Consider the following 19,640-nt stretch of genomic DNA (forward strand, 5'->3'; position numbering starts at 1 on the left):
CGGGCGGGGCCGGAAACTACGGCGCTGCTTAGCCGGAAGAGAGCTGCGAAAACATGTTCGAAAGGCCCAATCAGCGCCCGGCCTCTCCGCTCCAGCCAATAGGCAACCGAGACGCGAGCAGGAAGGGTGGAGTCACCTATTTGAGCTGGTGGCGCGCAGAGGGCCCGCGATCCGGGTTCAGGGCCGGGGTCGAGGCTGGGTGTGGGTTGCGCCATGGAGGGCGAGGTCCTAGAAGAAGACACGCTGCTGTGGCAGCTCAGGGACAGTCGCCGCCGCTTCCAGAGCCGCATGCAGGAGCTGATAGAGAAGGTGCGGCCCCCGCCGGTGGGCTAGGCGGGGCGGGCAGAGCCCGGGGCGCTCGGGCGCGGGGAGGGGTGTTGGGGGCGCCCTAGACGGCCTCGCGCTGGCGCCGCCTCAGTCCGGCTCCGGGGCTCCTCGTGGCCTTCGGACCTGACGGGACCCCCTTTTTCCCCACAGTACAACCAGCCCTTTGAGGACGCCCCGCTGGTGCAAATGGCCACGCTGACCTACGAGACGCCCCAGGGTACGGAGTCAGCCCCGTTCTCGGTATTTAGGATGAAGAGTGTGAACAGGGTCGTGCCTTCTGGAGTTTGAAATGCTGCCCCGGCTCCCTCATGAAAATAGGCTTTGTTTACCTAATAGTAACCCAATCATCACTTGTTCCCCTGAACCTGTAAATTACCTAAATTACTTATTTCCAACAGGCTTACTTCTTAAAACAGACTTCCCGAAGACAACATAAATGCATTCTGGTTAAAAAATGCCTCTGCCTGACTGGGTTGGCATCCCCGGTGGCCGCGAACAGCCCTGTCAGCTTGGGCCTGTTGCTAAGCTGGGCTGAGTCTCAGTTTCCTCATCTGTAAAATGGAAAGATGACAAGAGTCTCTGCTTGGTGTGGGTGTTGTAACGGTTACGTAGAATCCTTGTGACGCTCTTGGAACAGCACCCCGCGGTAGTAAACGCTCATACTGACTGCTGTTTGCCCTGTCTCATTTGTGGTAGTAACTGTCACCCTTGAAGTTCTGAGTACTTGAATAAGGAAAAGAGGCCATTCTATTTACTGGTTAGTGTTGTAAACTGACTTAAATCTCATAGATTCTCTTTGGTAAAGAGCTGGAGAGAGTTTGCACCGGCTGAGGTCAGTGCCTCCTGTGCAGCCTTATCAACTCGTTATCACTTTATAGCTGATCCAGGCACACCTTGGGTAAAAAGTTTACACAGGGAGAAACTAAAATATTCCAGCAGTACATGTCTGTTTCTTTGGTCTTCATCAAGCCATAAGAAATCTAACCAGAGGGCAGATTAGCCTCAGAAAACACGTACTTTGTATTTGGGATATAGAGATTGTCTCTGAAAAGTGCTTACTCTCTCTATATGTAGTATATAGATAGCCCTCAATATATACATTTTAAGGATAGTGACTGGCATAGATACAAGGATGTTTCTAGAAGCTCACGGGAAAATAGAATTAAAGATAATGTGAGTCTTTCCATGAACTTTTTTTGAAGTACCCTTGTGTGTTCCTTGTTTACATTTAACTTTTTGTGTTAATGACATAATTTGACAAACTTCTACCTACTAGGTAGAAGAGATTTCTGTTAATAACAAATTTGTCTAAACTTGAATTTTAAAAAACCTTCAAATTAACAAAGATAAACAGAATATCAGAAACCTGACTTGCTTTTAATGTATCGTTTTCTTTGCCTGTCACTTTTTCTATTAATGGAGACTGAGGGGAAATTCAGGGTTCATGATTACATAAGTGGTAATTTTTGTTTCTTTTCTTAAGGATTGAGAATTTGGGGTGGAAGACTAATAAAGAAAAGAAACAAAGGACAAATCCAGGTATTTAATGTTAAATTTTATTGCCAAAATGCCTTGCTCTGGAAGAATGTTGATGTGAATGAAGGTGCGGGTGAGCCCTGAATGTGCAGCAAGACTTTCTGGAGGCCTCGCAGGGCACTTTGTTTTCTCACCTTGATGGCTCTTTTTTTCTGTTTTTAAGGATTTACTGAGAAACAGATCTTGCTTGTCAAGTGCAAAGAGGGGCTGTGTGTGTTGAGCCCTTTTTGCCACCCTTTGTTTCCTCCATTACAGGCCAGGGGCTCCTCCAGCAACTGGGCCCTCAGGCAGAGGTGGGGCCAGCCGGGTCACCCTCCCATAGACCGCTCTGCAGCCCAGCTAGGAGTTCCATCTTTCCTTCTGCATTTCTGTTGCTTTGCCTCCCACGGATTTGTCACTCCTTTCCCCCTGGGTGATGGAGCAGCCAAAGATTACTCAAAGCCCATCTCTTTTGAGCAGTGAGACGCCCCAGAAAGGGGTTAATATCCCATAGCCCTCAACAGGGAGGGCTATTCTCAAGAAGTTACAGGAAGAAACATAGGTGGCGTTTTGCTAAGTACAGTTTAACAAGTTTTTTCAATAGAAACTGGTAACATTCAGTAAAAACAAGTCAGATGACATTCTATTAAACAACTAAGTGATCCACTAACAAAGGCTTGATTTAGCAAACGTTCCTTCTCCCTCTAGCAGCTTTTTAGTAACTTTACATATCAACAAGTAACCTTTCTGTCTTTGAACCAGCAGCCTTGCTGTGTTATGATTCTTATCTTGCAACAGAGAGTCAATAGCCTGGTGAAAATTTCCTGTCCTTTGCAAGGTCGGTATTTGAAACTGCAAGGCTTTGGAAAACCAGGCCCTGTGAAGTACGTTTGCTTTATGAATCCTCTACATTTCTCAACCTTTGAAAGAGCCAGGTCCCCTCCCCCCCATTTTATTCAAGGGTATTGCGGCTCTGTGAACTATTTTAATGGACAGCACTGATACAGTTTACCTTCCTGCTGTGAGACCCGGGAAGCCCTTTGCTCTAGTGGCTTTTGCAAGGTTATCTGTATTCTATTAATCACCACTTCCCAGATGCCACGTGGTTCCTCCTCATGGTCACAGGTCAAGGAATCTGTACCCAAGAATTTTAGTCAGAAAAGTTAGGGATATGAATTCATAGAACTACTTAATATTAGCCTGACTTCTCTATGCAGAGATATTCACTAATGCTATTTAAGAATAATGTGATTCCTGTTTATAATATACATTTTCATAAATATACATTATTTTTTACCCTCACTTTTACAGAGAAGCCTTCTTTTTATCATCCATTGTGTAATTCAGTCACCAGTGTTTTAAACTGCCATTCAATTGATAGGCATTCAGCTATTCGTGCCTTCTCTAATTGTAAATCAGGGTTAGCACACTTTTTCCATAAAAGGCAAGACGGTAAATATTTTCAGCTTTGCAGGCTATGTGGTCTCTGTTGTAACTATTCAGCTCTGTTATGGGAGAAAGGAGTGTTGCTGTGTTCCGATAAAACTTTATTTATAAAACACCTGTTATAAATAGTCCTCAGAGAAACATACTGGTTCTTATCTCTCCTCAGTACTGATATCCCCCCTTTTTGAGGGGGGATGCCCAGAAGTGGGATTATTAGGTCCACTCTCTAAGTTATACATAATAGTGACACTGACACCCATTCATCAGACCAGTGCTTGAATGGTCCTGGTGGCAAAATATTTCAGCTGGACATTTGTTTAAGGTTTTTGCTTAAAATGTAGGGTGATGACTGCCTGGGGTCTACAGATTTTTTACACCCTTTCTTGGATTAGAAAATTGGGCATAGTCTGTGATTCCAACTTGTACATCACTAACTTCACTGCAATTATTATTGGTGACTGTGCCCAAATCTGCCTGTACCCTTTCCCAAATAACTAAATCCTCCAGATGCCCTCGAGATTCCTGCCCTGTAGGCTGTGGGAGGCAGTGAGCCATGGCGGGCTGTGCATTGACCTAAGGCAGCTTGGCTATAACACAAGGCTTGGGTTCTCTTTGTAGATACCAGAGCTGCCAAGTAGTTAGGGGTTGGTAGGATTGGCTGTTTCCCCAAAATTCTCAAGCCACAAAACAGCTCTGGAAATTCCTCCACACAGGCAGCCACAAAACAGCTCTGGAAATTCCTCCACACAGGCAGCCACAAAACAACTCTGGAAATTCCCTGAAAGCTCACCTTAGGTGTCAGTTTCACTGGAGGCAAAGATGGCAATTCTGATGTTCTCGAAGCAAGATTCAATTTCCATGTAGTGTTCTTGGGTAGCCACAAATCCCCCAAACCTGTAGAGATGTTACCTGAGGGCCATCCCTAAAGGCATAGGCCTTGCCACCTCATTCCCTCATTGTGCAGGGCTGGGGGGGTAGTCTCAAGATATTTTAGCCAATCTGGTGTCTTGAATGCCTGAATTTCACTAATGAGAACCTATTGATGCCACTTGTTAGGATTATTAGTGAGTCCTTGTGTATAGCAGGCTCTAGAGGGCAGAAGTAGGCCTCCCCTGGAGTGTGGCCAGCTGACCACCCCTGCAGTGTGAGCTCCTGGTCATGGATGACTGACTGCCCCTACAAGTCAAGTGTAGCTCAGGCCTAAACTGGCTCCACATGTACAGGAATTGTAGAACTCACAACATTGCCATAACCACAATGTCACATGGTTAAGATAAAGATCACAGAAAGTCCCCCAGGGGCCTCTTGAGTATTTCTAGATTCTCTCTGATGACCTAGTGACAGTTATGTTCTGTTTCACTTTGGCTTTTTGTTTGCCACAATCCCTGTGAGCCACTTCAGGGCCGGGACGAGGGCGGCACGAGGCGAAGCGGGCGCAGAGCCCTGCCACTCTGCCTTTGCTCCTGACTTCGCTCCTCTGTCACTCACCACCTGAGGAAGGAAGCTCTGCTGCTTTTCCAAAAGGAGCTTCGACTGCCTCCTGAGAGTCGGATGCCTTTAGAAAGCGGAGGTGTGAGAAGAGAAGCCTGTGGAATCTTCTCATTCCCTTCCATGTTCATGGGAGGATTGCAGGTCTATCCCTGTGCCGTGGCTTTGAAATGTGCTGTTACTCAAACGAGCATGTCTTTATTGACTTCAGTACTTTGAGGACTCCCGTGGGAAGCTGGCTGGCAGGATGGATGGCCCTGTGCAAGCTACAGCCCAAGGTCATGAGCTGCCCCAGCGTCACACACAGGTCCTGAGAGCCGGTGAGTGTCGCCTTTGTTAGAAAGCAGCATCAGGAGGGACTGTGCCTGACATGTCTCTGTTACAACAGTTTTAAGTCTGTATTCCTTGTTATTCAAGTTTTTAATTTTTCTAAGGTATATTTTTAAAAAGTAAAAACCTCTTATAATAAGACTTGAGATTTGCCTTCTGTAGAAAGTCTTCCTGCCTCTGCAGTCACTGTTTTCCTTCTCTATAGAAGCCACTTTCGCTGCCCTCAGGCCAGTCTCACTGTCTAGACCCTGTCCTGTCCCTCAGCCCTTCTTTCTGCGTTCAGCCTCTCCCTCTACCCCAGATACATCCCTTGGTGTTTACACTCGCCCCGATTTTACCATAAACACACGAAATGTACTTGGTGAACCTCCCCCACCCTGTGTCCTTTCCTAGCCACCTCCCCTTGTGCAATCCTCTTTGCAACCAAATTCAAATAGGTCGCTCACATTTGCTGGCTCAGACTCCCTCACCTCCCGTGCACTCCTCACCTCCCGTGCACTCCTCACCCAGGTTCATTCTGGCTTTGGGCTCTGGGTAGGGTTCCTGGCACCCCCGTTGCAGAATCCAGTTGACAATTTTCAACTTTTATGCGCATTGGCCTCTTGGTAGCAGTTGAAACTTCTGGAAATTCTGGCCTTGGTCTCTGTGATGCTGTGCTCTTCGGGTTGTCCCCCTCCTTTCAGCTCCTTCTGCCGGCCCACCTCTCCTCTCCACAGGGTGCCCTTTCTTAAGAGTTGTTCTGAACCCCTCTTTGCCCCTCACTCTGGGGGAGCCATGGCCTCACCACATGCCGACTGACCTCTAGCCCAGACCTTGTCGTGGTGTGTTTTACTGCCTGGCAGCCTCTACTTAAACATGTCACATACAAACTCAGTGTATCTAAACTACAAAGGCCAACCGCAGACTTGCTCTTCACCTTATGTTCCCGCCTGGGTACAAGCCCCACACTGCCCCTGTGGTGCGGGGCCTCGCCTCCACCTCCCCTCGCTCCTCACTTACATTCAGTGCATTGCCTCCTGTTCTCTACCCTGCTGCCCCTCACACCGCCCCCAGCGTCAGCTCCTGTCAGCTCCTGTCCCCGCCAGGGCTCCCTCCTCCCATTGACACATGTTTGAATCTGTTAGAAGCACTGCATGGCTTCCCACTGCTGTTGGGGCCAAAGGCCAGAACGTGGCCTGAAGGCTTGCCTGACCTGCCCACGCTGTCTCCTCGTGAGCAGTTTTGTAATTGATCTCTAACACCATCTCTCCTACCAGACGCTGACCTTTCCGCAGCTCTGTCCCCCCCCCCCCCCCCCCCCCCCCCCCCCCCCCCCCCCCCCCCCCCCCCCCCCCACCCCCCCCCAGGGGCCTCGCCTCCACCTCCCCTCGCTCCTCACTTACATTCAGTGCATTGCCTCCTGTTCTCTACCCTGCTGCCCCTCACACCGCCCCCAGCGTCAGCTCCTGTCAGCTCCTGTCCCCGCCAGGGCTCCCTCCTCCCATTGACACATGTTTGAATCTGTTAGAAGCACTGCATGGCTTCCCACTGCTGTTGGGGCCAAAGGCCAGAACGTGGCCTGAAGGCTTGCCTGACCTGCCCACGCTGTCTCCTCGTGAGCAGTTTTGTAATTGATCTCTAACACCATCTCTCCTACCAGACGCTGACCTTTCCGCAGCTCTGTCCCCCCCCCCTCCCCCCCGCCCAACCCCTTCGCCGGCTCCTCACCTACTCTGGACAGTCAATGGCATGTGTTGAGCTTTGGAGAGAAAATTGGTGGTCTTTCAAAGTAGAACTAGAAGGGAGACCTTAATGAAGATGTTCACTGATATTTGTTTACTGGCACTAGTCCAAATTTTAACTCTGTAAATCCTTGGGTCCATGCATTTCCCAGACTGCTTGAAATAATTAGAAATAGGTATTCAAGAGCTGCATCATCAGTACGGTACCCACTAGCTGCCTGTGGCTATTTAAATAAATTAAAAATTAAATAAAATTTTAAAATTCAGTTCCTCTGCCTTACTAGCCACATATCAGCTGTTCAGTAGCCCCATGTGGCTAGGGGCTGATGTATTAGACAGCAGATGGAGAACTTCCCGTCATCACAGGAGGTTCTGTCGGGCAGCTGGGATAGGGTGTCCCAACGCCTAGGATCAGAGGTCATTGGAAGAGCCAGAGGTGGTATAAAATCTGCTCTTCCTTCTCTCCACTTCTGAGGCATAGCCCCATTCTGATATGTTCCTGAGCAGCAATGTTGGTGGTATCTTTATTCAAGGGGAACACCCTTGAAACAATAGGGATTTTACTGTAGGACATACTCAAAGCGATAGAAAAACCATCCTTTAGAGGAAAATGCAAGGTTTCCCAAAAATCCTGACTGAGATTTCCTTTTTTACTTTTAGGTTCAAAAAGCAGTGGTGGTGACGCAACTTCAGACCAAGAAGATCCAGTTGCTTGGATCTTAACGGTAAGATCTGCCTTTGGTAATGAGTGGACAGAGTCGGGGCTTGGGGTCCAAGTGCACGTGCTCTCAGCAAGTGAGGACCATGTGGCCTGGGCAGCACTGCCAGCACCCAGCTGGAGGTCCCCCTCTGAGGCCCTCTTTGGCTGCCACCACACCTCGAGTCTTCAGTGTTTTCCTGCCTGGCAGCCAGTACTACCTCCAGTTCAGCCTGATTTACTTAATTTATGTGATTGTAAGTAATTTTGGATACTTTTTACTCTGCAAGTAGAACTGTCACTGCTGTGGTTCACTGTGTGCCATTTGCCGGGACTGCACGCGCAGTAGTAAAAGCTGCTTCTGAGTTGTCTTGCCCCTCAGAAACAGTCATTAAGGAGGTGTTCTCGGAAGTGTTTACAGGTCAGCCTCGAGAGCCCATTTAGTCTTGAGGTCACATAACCAGGTACCCCTCGCTGACCTAAAAAGTAAGTGTCACTCATATGTCTGTTTCCTAGAGTGTCCCAGTGGTCGCAGAAAACACATCTCCTTAAAGGACGTGATCCTCGCTCTCTCTCTTGGTTGGGATAGGACAGAATTCACACAGAACTTAACCCTCTTGAGCATCTTTCCTGGCCCCTGTGTCATATGCTAGAATAGCTGTGCCTGGTTTTCCTCCAAAATTGCTCCTTTTATGCAGAGGTTTGCCCACTCACCCGTGTGTGACTTTTAGTATCTGGATAGAGAAAAAGGCAAGTGACCCTGGGGCAGGAAAGTGGGTACTTTCTGAAGGGTCATGTAGGGATTGGCAGCAAAGGGGAGGTGGGAGGCCCTGGTAGTAGAGAAACCAGGTGCTGGCTCTTCTCAGCAATGTGTGTTTGCACTACCCCCAGCTGCATCCCAGATCCTTGGCTCGATCCCACTCAGGTGCAGAAAATGGAGGGTGAACCCCTCTTTCCAGTGTCTGGCAGGTGAGGGGTAGGAGAGCCGGCCATTCCTGGCCTCCTGAGTTGGAACACTGAGTTTCTCTTCTTAAAAACTTACCAGTTGGGATTATTACTAGTAGTTGAGCCCTGAACTCATCATCTAAGAATATTTAGACTTTTAAATTTTTTTTCTGTTTTAGTAATACCATCATATACTTCTCCAGATTTGTTTTTTTGTTTTGGTCTCTTTATTTCTGTTGGATTTTTAAACACTGAGTATATTCCCTAACATCAGATTACTGGGTCAGTGGATTGTCAGAGACTAAATAGAACACTGTTAACAGCAGGAGGTAAAAAAGTGACAGTAATTTCATTTAGAGATTTGTACATTGATGAACTTACCAGTTTGCTCCAGAATTAAAGAGATCAGCTGTACCCAACAGCTCTGAAGAGTAATGACTTCTCTTTTTCAATCAGCCTGCAGTGCCTCAGAGCCCTTTGAAAAATGAGTTAAGAAGGAAATACATGACCCAAGTGGATATACTGCTACAAGAAACAGGGTGTCTTAAGGTAATCTGTTTCCCACTGTATATTTTTACATAATTAGATCATAAAATACAGATATACTGGGCCGGCCCGGTGGCGCACTGCTACAGTGTGCCGCTTGGGAGCGCGGTGGCGCTCCCACCGAGGGTTCGGATCCCACATGCAGACCGGTTCCCGCTCACTGGCTGAGCGAGGTATGGGAGCGACACCGAGGGTTGCGATCCCGTTGCCGGTCCCAGTCCGGTACAGGCGCGACACTGAGGGTTGTGATCCGTTGCCAGACACGAAAAAAGACAAAAAATAAAATAAAATACAGATATACTGAGGTGTAATGTAATCATGCTTTTTGTTTATTCTGTAAAGAGCATTTTGAGTAATTATTTCCAAATGCTTTTAGTCACATGCTGACAGACTTCTGCTATTGAATGGACACTCCAGGTCTCCTAGGGCAGAGCCAACAGGGAAGCTCACAGAGGTGGGAGTCCTAGCAGGGTGCACCTCCATTGCCTGCTGCTCTGGGGCAGCTCATAGAAATCTAGGAGAGCCACATGTGGGACTTGCCAGGGGGATTTTAAACTGCATAGTTAGGGAAGTGGTGGCTCCCACCTTCGCTGCCGTGACCAGGGCTGGGATTAGCAGCAAAGGGAGGTACCAGCCCTTGACCCCACCTGTTCCATCTGTTCCAAGGTCGTGTCAGGGTGAGGCATGAGGCGCACCACAAGCCTCGTGCTGGCAGCTTTGATGGCATGAGAGGAGGGCAGCCTCCCCGGCCCCTCACCCAGGGTTGATGCCCTCTGTTCCACTGCAGCTGCTTTCTCAGAACTTTGCCTGACAAAGAGCAAAAAAGCAAAAGATTGAGGTTCACATAAGGAACCAAGGTCTGTGGATGTCTTTCATAAGATAAAGGACATTTTCACACCAAATAACTAGGAAGTACACATTGCGGAATAAAGAACAATTCACCTCCAGAAAAAGGCAGCAAACTTACGGAAATGTGTGTGTTTCCTTATTGTGTTGCTGACCAGTGAAAAGCGTGTATTCGAGGACCACCGAATTATTGATGTTTCCTTGTTCTTTAGCCTAAAGCAGCAAGTGGTGTCCTCTTGGCTGCTGTGTGACCAGACTTGGGAGCGTTCTATCGGGTTTTCTTTGCCCTCCATCCACCTGGCCCCTGGGTGTTACTGCTGTCTGAGTGTAGTGGTGGACGAAGACGAGCCTGAGCCCTTCCGGGGAGGGAGTTACTGGCAGATGGGTGGTGATTGGCCAGAGGGCACATGGAGACCCATAGACAGAATTCCCAGATCTTACTAGGTCACCTCTCCCCTCCACTGCTCAAAGACCAGCCAGCCAGTATCATCATGGTCATATGCTTATCAACGCTGCCACTGTGCTAAGGCACACAGTCTTTGTTGAAAGTGGGGCAGGCAGCTCCTTATGCCAGTCTTGCGGGGACATCGCATTGTCAGGGAAGAACCCAGCTCCATGCACTCTGGGTCTCAGCATCTGACAGCTCTTTTGTAATGATTGGCTTTGATTTCAGTGTGAAGGTAACAGAGATGGAAAGGACACACATGTGACCCTGGTCTCTCCACTGGCCTCACCTGCCACGCCTGCCCCTGGTAAGTGTGACGCAGAAACAGAGCATGAGCAGTGCATAGCGCCGCTCACACTGGGCACACTGTTGTTTGCTGGGCGTGTTTCATCAACATGAACAAACTTGGACTTCATAGGAAGATTAATAAGATTTTTTAAAATGACTTTTTTTTTCTCTGCCATTCTGGCACGCTAATTTCTAATTAGCTCTTTATCCCAACTCAATATTTTGAAATTTTTTGAAACTCCAGGAGTGTAAGACTTGTAGGACAATGATCATCCTTTACCTACGTTTCACAGTCAACATTTTGTAATGTTTCCTTAGTCACCTACCCGCCCCTGGCACGCACACATGCATATGTATGTTATATATGAGGGTACTTCAGCATGTTCATGGAAGGATTCATATTACCCTTCCATTCCATTTTTCCACGAACTGTTGAAAACTCTCGTATTTATTGGCATTTGTATATGTGTTATCCCTAAAAGTTTCACGTGTTTCCTAAGAACAAGGTATTTCTCCTTCATGACTACAGTAAGCTTAGCACATGCCAAAAATTTAGCACTGACACAATCCAGTTGTACCAGTAATGTCCTTTGCAGCCTTTTTTGTTTGGTCAGTTCAGGTCCACACAGGCAGCACCACTGTGTGTAGGGGTCTCCTTCAGTCCAGAACTGCTCCCTGGCCTTACTCCTGTCCTCGTCATTTTTCACATCATTACCTGTCTTCAAAGGTCCAGGCCAGTAGTTTTGCAGAATATCCCTCAATTTGGGCTTCTCTGAGTTTCCTCGCAGTTAGGCTCATGTTAAACATTTTTTGGCAAAAAAACTGTACATGGGTGCCGTGTCCTTGTGGGACATCCCATCAGCCTGTCCCATTGTTGGCGGCTTTTGAATCTGGCCTTTGAGGTAGGGCTCATCCAGTTTCTCACTGCAAAAGGGCCTCTTTCCTCAGGGTCATCTGTGGGTGATTCTTTGAATCACCTGGGAGCCTTTTCTACAAAAACCTTTCACCCGGCAGTTTGAGCATCCAGTGATGAGGTTGCCTGGTTGCAGTCAGACCTCCATTGCCTTGCACTCTTCTGCACGTGTCAGCTGGCATTCTCTGTAGAAGAGCTGTCGTCCCCCTCTGGTTCTTCTTTTAATTCCTTTATCTCCCCCACACAGGTTTTTGGGGTTTTTTTAGGATCACTAAGAACTCATGGATTTTGTGAAGTTTATGTGCTATAATCCATTGCCAGTACTCAATTGGGTACTCAAGTACTCCCAAATACAGCCTGCAGGAGCCCCTTTCAGCCTGGCTTCTATGTCCTTTGACATGTCCCCATCATTTTTGAGCACTTCTTCACCCCCACTGCAGTGCCACATTTGCATATCCTATCCTGGTTGTCACCAGCCTCAGTAATGTTTGCTCATCTCGTCAATCATGCAGTACAGAATAATCTCAGAGTGTGGCACCCAGTACCACTCTTTGCAGCAGTGTACAATAAGGTTCAGGATTTCAAGTAGCTCTTTTCATCCTTAAACAGTATCCCCTGAAGGGAGTAGTACATTCAGAGTATTGTGTTCAAAGTTATTTGGATCCTTTTTTCTCTTTCAGTTTTCAATTTGATATATAGGTTTATATTTTTTTCTGTTTCTATTTGATTTTAGGGTTTTTTCCCCATCCTTGTTCGTTTAACTTTATTTTTCTAGATACATGCAACATTTAACAGGATGCACAAGTCAAAGCTGTGTAAGAGGCACATTTGGGAGCTTTACTCCCTTCCCCACCCATCATCCCCTGGTTTCTAATTAGCTTTTGAAAGGCAAACATGTTCTGGGGCCGGCCCGTGGCTCACTCGGTAGAGTGTGGTGCTGATAACACCAAGGCCACGGGTTCGGATCCCATATAGGGATGGCCGGTTCGCTCATTGGCTGAGCGTGGTGCTGACAACACCAAGTCAAGGGTTAAGATCCCCTTACCGGTCATCTTTTAAGAAAAAAAAAAAAAAGGCAAACATGTTCTAAACAGCCACAGAGTGGAAGGAAGACTCATTTTGGGAAGGTAGTTGGCAAGTAAAAATCTAATTTTGATAGCTGAGAAGAGTATTCCTAAATATTTGTGGAGTTTTTGTGTTTTTTTGCTTTTGTATTGCTTAAAAAAACAGTCATAATCCAATCTGAAGTTACATGATCTATGCATATGGATGGCTTTGAATGGTAACAGCCCTTTACTTGTGTGTGTGTTTTTTTCCCAGGATCCTATTGTAGTGTCTCTGGAAAGAGCACTGCTAACCCAGCAAAGCCAGCTTCCTCTCCCAGAGAGTGGGATGCTTTGCATCCTTGCTCAACGGACATGGCCATAGTACCTAGAAATGACAGTCTCTCATTAGGAGAGACCAGTAGTAAAAGCTTCTTAAGCAGCCAGTCCTTCGAGGCTGATGACATGTGCAACCTGACCATCAGCGACTTGTATGAGGGTATGCTGCACTCAATGAGTCGGCTGTTGAGTACGAAGCCATCAAGCATCATTTCCACCAAAACATGCATCGTTCAAAACTGGAGCTCCAGGAGGAAGTACAAGTGTAAGAACAGATTGAACAAAACATATTGCAAAGGAGGCAGACAGTCTCAGAGGAGTCCCAAGGAGAGATTTCTACCCTGTTCTGAGCCTGCAAGAGAGAGAGCAGCATTAAGAGATTGGGAGAACTTAGTAGATGTTTCTTACCATAAGACAGGTTTAAAATCGGGAAAATCTTTTCTTGAAGTAAACAAACCCCAAATCTGTAAATTAGATTCAAGTTGGAAGGAGCTTAAAGTGTTGCCCCAGAAGTGTTCTTCAACTTATTTATACTCCAGTGCAATTCATTACTTTGATCAGGAAGATAGATTAATAAAATTAAAATGGTTAATTTCTCCTGTAAAAATGGTTTCCAGACCAGGGGGTCATGGAGCGAATAGCTATAAGGAGATTGATATTAAATTTAATAAGCTTCATCAGGAGTATTGCTTGAGTCCCAGGAAACAACCTTGCCTAACTGGCCTCCAGGGCTCTCGGGCAGTGGACGTGTACAGAGGGGGTCGTACAAGCCCTGGTGGCCTGTGGGGCTTAGAAACCCACAGGCTGAGTTTACCTTTCAGTAAAGCAAAAGCAAGAAGGTTAAATGAAGCTTTTGAAAACCTGGGCAAAAGACCTTTGGACGCAGATGGATGCCTGTCAATGAGTGATTCCATTTCCCCACTTTTCAAGACCGACCCCACTCAGAGCCCAGGCCACTCTCAGCAGACTTCTGACCTTCTCATTCACAGAAGCAGTTCTGGGCTACTTAGAAAGTCACTGTCACCCAGCAAGGCTATTTCCTTACCGAGGATAGAACCTCTAGGCTATGGAAGGAATCGTTATGATGAAATTAAAGAAAAATTTGACAAGCTTCATCAAGAGTATTGCCAAAAATCGCCTCAGCAGATGAAGACACCTTTACGTGTTAAAGTGTCCCCAAATAAAGCAAGAGTGGAAGTTCTGTATGAAACAGAAGACTTGGTAACAAAGTTAAATCCAGACTCTCACTTCCGTGGCTTCCAAAAGCTTTCATCATCACCCCCGTGGCACATACGAAGTCCCCTGGGCTCACCTGCAGCTGGGGTTCATCCGTACACGTGTGTGACTCTCACTGCCAGGAAGGACCATCAGCTCCCAGCAAAAAGGCGCAGGTTATCAGACCCCCAGGTGTGTGGACACTGGGCCGATTCCTGGGATTCCTCAGATGAAGTGGACGAAGCTGTCCCCAGACCAGGAGAGCAACTCAGCTCTGCACAGCCCAACTGGGAGGAGAAGGTACCTTTCTGTTTGTTGAATGTGATGTTTTGTGTGTGACCACTGTAGGCAGAGGCATTGTATGGTAGCAACTTTTGATGAATCCCAACAGGATTCTTTCCTGTTAATTTCCCAAACATTCTCACAAATTCTTTCTTCCTCTAAAATCAGCATTTATGTTAACATGTTCGTGTAAGATGCATGAATGTGGAGCTGAAAATGTTCTTATAGAAAAAGTTTTGCACATTTCCAGTGGAATGCATTTAGGGTTTTTTCTAAAAACCCTAACTTATTTGCTATATCTATCTTTGTCAAACTGTGCCATTTCCAATCCCTTCATCTTACATTCAGAAAATAGCAATTATAAGGTGAAACTGATCAGAAAATAATGACTTCCCACCTGCTGCGGATTCCTAGTAGGGACAGAGCAGGAGATGCTGGCAAGAGCCACCAGCGTAGAGTCTCACGTGGGGACCCCAGGCTGCCTCTGAGCCTGCCTTTGACTCTGCAGATAATCCCAGTGCTCATGGCATTCAGATCTCTCTGTGTCACCTGCCTCGTTCTGCAGTTGAGTTTGTGCACGTCACTCAGCTAAAGTTTTAGTCTGCATGTGCCATTTTATTGTCCCAGAGGCAAGATGGAGCCAAAGTGGGGTGGGTCAGGGTGTTGCCTTTGTTGCCTGGTCAAGTGCAGGTTCTCCAGCATAGCATATCAGTGTGTCCACAAGCCAGGATTCTAATGGTGCAGTCACCCATGCACTGGCTGACAGAGTTTGGTTTTGGCCAGTTTCCTTTGGAATTTATGTGTTTGTAGTTTGGACAGGTGAGGTAGTGTCTACCGTTTCCTCCTTTACCTTATCCCAACCAGGTGGGCGACCTCTCCCAGAGATCGTTGGATGGACCCTATCTGTTTTTCTGCCCATTTGGCCTGTGCTTCCTTCCCTGTGGCTCGCACCTGCTTTCAAGCTCACAGTCAAGGGCTGGTCTCCCTTTTCCTTCTGCCACTCCTGCCTTCTCAGCCTGCTGCCCAGTTTGTGCTCCCCCGAAGCCACACTCTGCACCAGCAACCTCCGGTGGCTTTACCTGCAGGCTGCTCTTCTCTCCACTACTCCTGTCCTCCCAGTGCCCTCAGATGTCTCCTGGGCTGCCTCATCCAGGTCATGCCATTACAACAGCTCCCTTTTCTTTCCAGGGGAATTTTCACTGGAATCTTCTCTCCTTTTCTCCCAGTATTTGCTTGTGTCCCTAAACCTCCTCAGCTGTTCACCCACACACACTCTTCAGCTGCCCCCCTGTGCAGGTGAGCGTTGCCCTCCCTGGGGGCACCACAGTGCTACCATACCTGTCTGAACGCAGGCAGATCTCACAAGTTGGTGGCACAAGGTAGGCTCCTTGGCTCAGTTCTAGAAAATCCCAGGTTTTGTTGTTTTGTTTTTGTAATTTACTTCCACGTATAAAATCCTATGTGAGCTAACCAGAAGCAGATAAAACAAGTCTGCATTGACATTTGTCATTCCAGTTGAGGACTTACATAAGTATCCAGGTGATGGGAAAGGGTTGCTCCAGATCCCCTCCTTGGGGCAGGGGCCTTTGACGAGACCAACGTGGAGCTGAGCAGGGCAGGTGGGGGCCAGGCCCAAGGGCAGGCTGGACCTGGAGAGCAACCCCTCCAGGCACTGTGTGGACAGGGTCCTCCCTCCAATTTGGTAGCTCTTTCCTGACGGTTCTTGTCTAACAGCAAAGTCTTCCCCTTTGTTCTTGGTCTCAGGCTGTTTGCCCAGCCCCCTAGCTCCTCCTGCCTCCTGTGCCCACTGCTCACTCGCCTTTGCCATGCCAAACCACTGGCTGGTGGCGTTCAGAGAGAGTTCAATGAGGGCACGGCCTTCAAGAGGTTGGCCACATCTCGTGGCATTCACTTCATGCATTCTGATCACTAACAGATCCCCTCAGCATAACCTCATTGGTCTATTGAAAGGGGGCGTTTCACCGAGGATCTCAGCCTGGAGAGCCATCCTGAGGTTTGGCCCAGCCTCCTAGCACCTCATGATACCTGTATTCGCTGTCCCTGTTTGTCAAAACATAAACTTCTTTTTCTCAAGTAGTCCGCCCAACAAACACACACACGTTTCACCATCATCCTGACCCTCAGGTTCTCTTTGTGCCTTTTCCCGCCTTGTTCCTTGGTTTGCTGACACCTCTCCAGCTGCCTGTGACTCTGGGCCCCGCAGCCCCGGGAGCACGGTGCCCTCCTGTCTTCCCTGCCTCAGCCTCACTCCTGCCCTTCCCTCACAAAACCCTGCCGCCTCTGTGCTTGTGCAAAGTCTCTCGCTTTTATCCTGCTCAGCCTGAAAGGGCTTTCTTATTCTCTTGGCCCAGCCACATAGAGGGGACTGGTGCCTGGTTACACCTGGGAGTGGGGACTGTGCCTAGAACTTGGCCCTTGGTGACTCAGCAGGGCCCTATCAGATCTCCTGGAATTTGATAGCAAGTCATTGTGGCCATCACCACGTGCCTTTTACAGTTTCATCTTAGACCACAATGTAAGCATATTTACCATTTTCCCAATTTTTTCCTTTCCCTAACTAAACTATAAATTTCTTGAGGAAAGGGACCAAATCTTCATGAGCTATGATTACATAAAAAATGTTACTAAGATCTGAGTGCTTTTTGTGTGCTGGGCCATGGTAGGCCATGGTGAACCTTTTGACACCTTATCTTAACCCCCCACACAAACTCTTTGATTAGGTAGGTTCTGCCCAATAGGCAGGTTCTGTCTTTCCTTTTTCTAAATAAGTAAATGTAGCTTAAATCTTGTACCTCCTAAATTCACACAGGCAGTACCAACTGCACCAGGATTTGAGAGCCCATGGACTTAACCACCAGTTTGTACTGCCTGCTTGAGGCATTGCCATTCCTTTTTTTTTTTTTTTTTTTAACATTTTTTAGGGTGTTTATTTAACGTGACAGCATTTCCTATAATGAACACACAAAGATATATATATATATATGCAATGGAATAAATATAAAAGAATTAAGCTTTTGGTAGCTGGCATTGGGAATGCTAGTAGAATTTTACTGAAATCATTTTCTTTATCTTTTTTTTTTTTTTTTTTTTTTTTTTTTTCCCCCTAGAGAAAGAACACATTTTCCTGGATGGAAGAGAAGAGTGATTTTGTGTTAGGAAAATTCAAAGCTAAAAATGTGTAGCCAGGATATTTTGGAGCGTTGTCCCTCTTCCCCCTTGCTGTCTGTTTTTTGCTGTTGTTTTTTCAGTTCTCAAGAAAATGTGAGAATTTGGTTGACTTATCTGCCCCTAAAGCAAACTTTAGTGAAATTGGCTCCATCAGAGATGACTCTGAGTTCCTGTGTATGGAAATCATGTGAATCAAGTTGCTCAATTAAAATTCATAATGTTATCCCTTGTAGGCCTGTTTTTCTCATGTTTTCTTTTAAAATTTAGATGTGTCTAGAGAATTCTCCCTTACATTTCCTGTTTTATTGGAGAATACTGTGTGCTTAGGAAACCTAAATTTAAGCTCTGGGTACAGTGATCTTTGAGGGAAAATACACTGGCTTAGTCTTTTTAGATTCAGACCTGTTAGGACTTGGTATCTTTCAGAGCAAATTGAAACAATATAATTCAGCTATAAAAGGTAATTTTTTTCTCTAAAAGTGGATGAAATTAAATCTTATCTAAAACGATTCTAGGTGAAAACATGTTATATTTAAACAATCCTGTGATAGTCCCAAAACAGTCTTGCAGGCACATGGCATTTGTGACGTGTCATGATTTTTACTGGAGCTGTTTACAATAGGACATTACAGTGACTTTTTAATGAAATACTTCAAATGTTTAGAATACTGTGACAAAACCTGTGTACCATCCATCTAAAGTAAATAGTTTTAATGTATTGCCATGTTTGTTATGAATTTTTGTCAATAAAAGGTTAAAGATAGATTCAGTTAGACACCTTTTCCTTCCCCTCCCTTGGCAACTGTTCTCCAGGTGTTGGTGTGTGTCCTTCCACTCATGTTTTCACGCCTGGGCCACGTTACCTGTGTGCATGAGTCAACTTGGGCTGCCAGAACAAAATACCAGAGATGGGGTGGGTGGCTTAAACGACAGAGGTTTATTTTCTCACAGTTCTGGAGTCTGGTAGGCTGAGATCAGAGCACCATCGTGGTCAGGCTCTGGTGAGGACTCTCTTCCTGGCTTGCAGATGGCCACCTCTCTGTCCTCCATGGAGGAAAGAGAGGAAGTAAGCTCCTTGGTGTCTTTTTTTATAAGGGCACTAATCCCATCATGAGGGCCCCACCCTGATTGCCTCATCTACACGTGGTCTCCTCCCAAAGGCCCTGTCTCCAGATCCCATCACACTAAGGGTTAGGACTTCACCATATGAATTTGAGGGACAGTTCTGTCCATAGCACTATAAATCAGTAAGGAAGGCATACACTGCCTTGTTTCAATTATATGCCCAGCCAGGGCAGTGGTGGCCCCAGCAATTCTAGACCTTTCCTTGGGACCCATTGCTTCCTAAGAAGAACACAACCCATCCTTCCCTTTTCATCAGGAAAACTGTCATCTTTGCACAGAACTGCTTGTGGCTCACCACCCCTCCTGCCCACTAGACTTGTGCTAGGGTCTCATTGGCCAGGCTAGGACTAGCTGCCAGGGAGGCTGAAAAATTGAGCAGTTCTATCTAGTGGAGGAAGGCAAGGTGGAAGGAATTAGGCATGGGTCTCAGCCAATTTAGGGAATGTGACAATAAAGGACCCATAAACTATATACAGTGTGGTCTCTATGTTTTTAACTTTCATATAAATAATTTAATACTGTGTATTCTGCAGTTTTATTTTACCAAGAGGTTATTTGCATTTGACAGGAGCTGCTACGTGTGGGCTCTCATTTTAAGACTTCTCCAGGTAGACAGTTTACCCCATTCTCCTTGGATGTCTGTAGCTAGGAACACATTGCCTGTGATCCTTGTGCACGAGTGTGAATTTATCTGCAGCACACACCCGGAGGTGAACTGAGGGTCATGGATGGGTGCATCTTCAGCTTTCCTAGTAACTACCAAATTGCTTTCTCAAATGACTATTCCAGTTTGCACTCTGTCTAGCAACAGGAGCAGTACCATTTCCCCATGAGATTGCCACTGGATGGCATTGACAGCTGTGGTGGCTGGTACCGCTGCAGCAGGCAGGTGTAGCTGTACTGCATCGCGGTTCGCCTTCTCTGGACGACTTAAGACAGC

General features: G+C 46.8%; 1 protein-coding gene across 1 annotated transcript; it reads left to right on the forward strand.

Moving 5' to 3' along the window:
• The first annotated feature begins 213 nt into the window (after window positions 1-213).
• HJURP (Holliday junction recognition protein) lies at window positions 214-17,798 on the forward strand. Its single transcript, XM_008572258.1, has 9 exons — window positions 214-309; window positions 478-544; window positions 1,811-1,866; window positions 4,997-5,096; window positions 7,488-7,552; window positions 8,926-9,018; window positions 10,535-10,613; window positions 12,828-14,404; window positions 17,515-17,798. Exons 1-9 carry the CDS (start codon window positions 214-216, stop codon window positions 17,587-17,589), a joined length of 2,208 nt encoding a protein of 735 aa, XP_008570480.1. The 3' UTR covers window positions 17,590-17,798.
• The last annotated feature ends 1,842 nt before the right edge of the window (window positions 17,799-19,640 follow it).

This window comes from Galeopterus variegatus, unplaced genomic scaffold (genome assembly GCF_000696425.1).
Source record: "Galeopterus variegatus unplaced genomic scaffold, G_variegatus-3.0.2 Scaffold769, whole genome shotgun sequence".
NCBI classification, from domain to species: domain Eukaryota; kingdom Metazoa; phylum Chordata; class Mammalia; order Dermoptera; family Cynocephalidae; genus Galeopterus; species Galeopterus variegatus.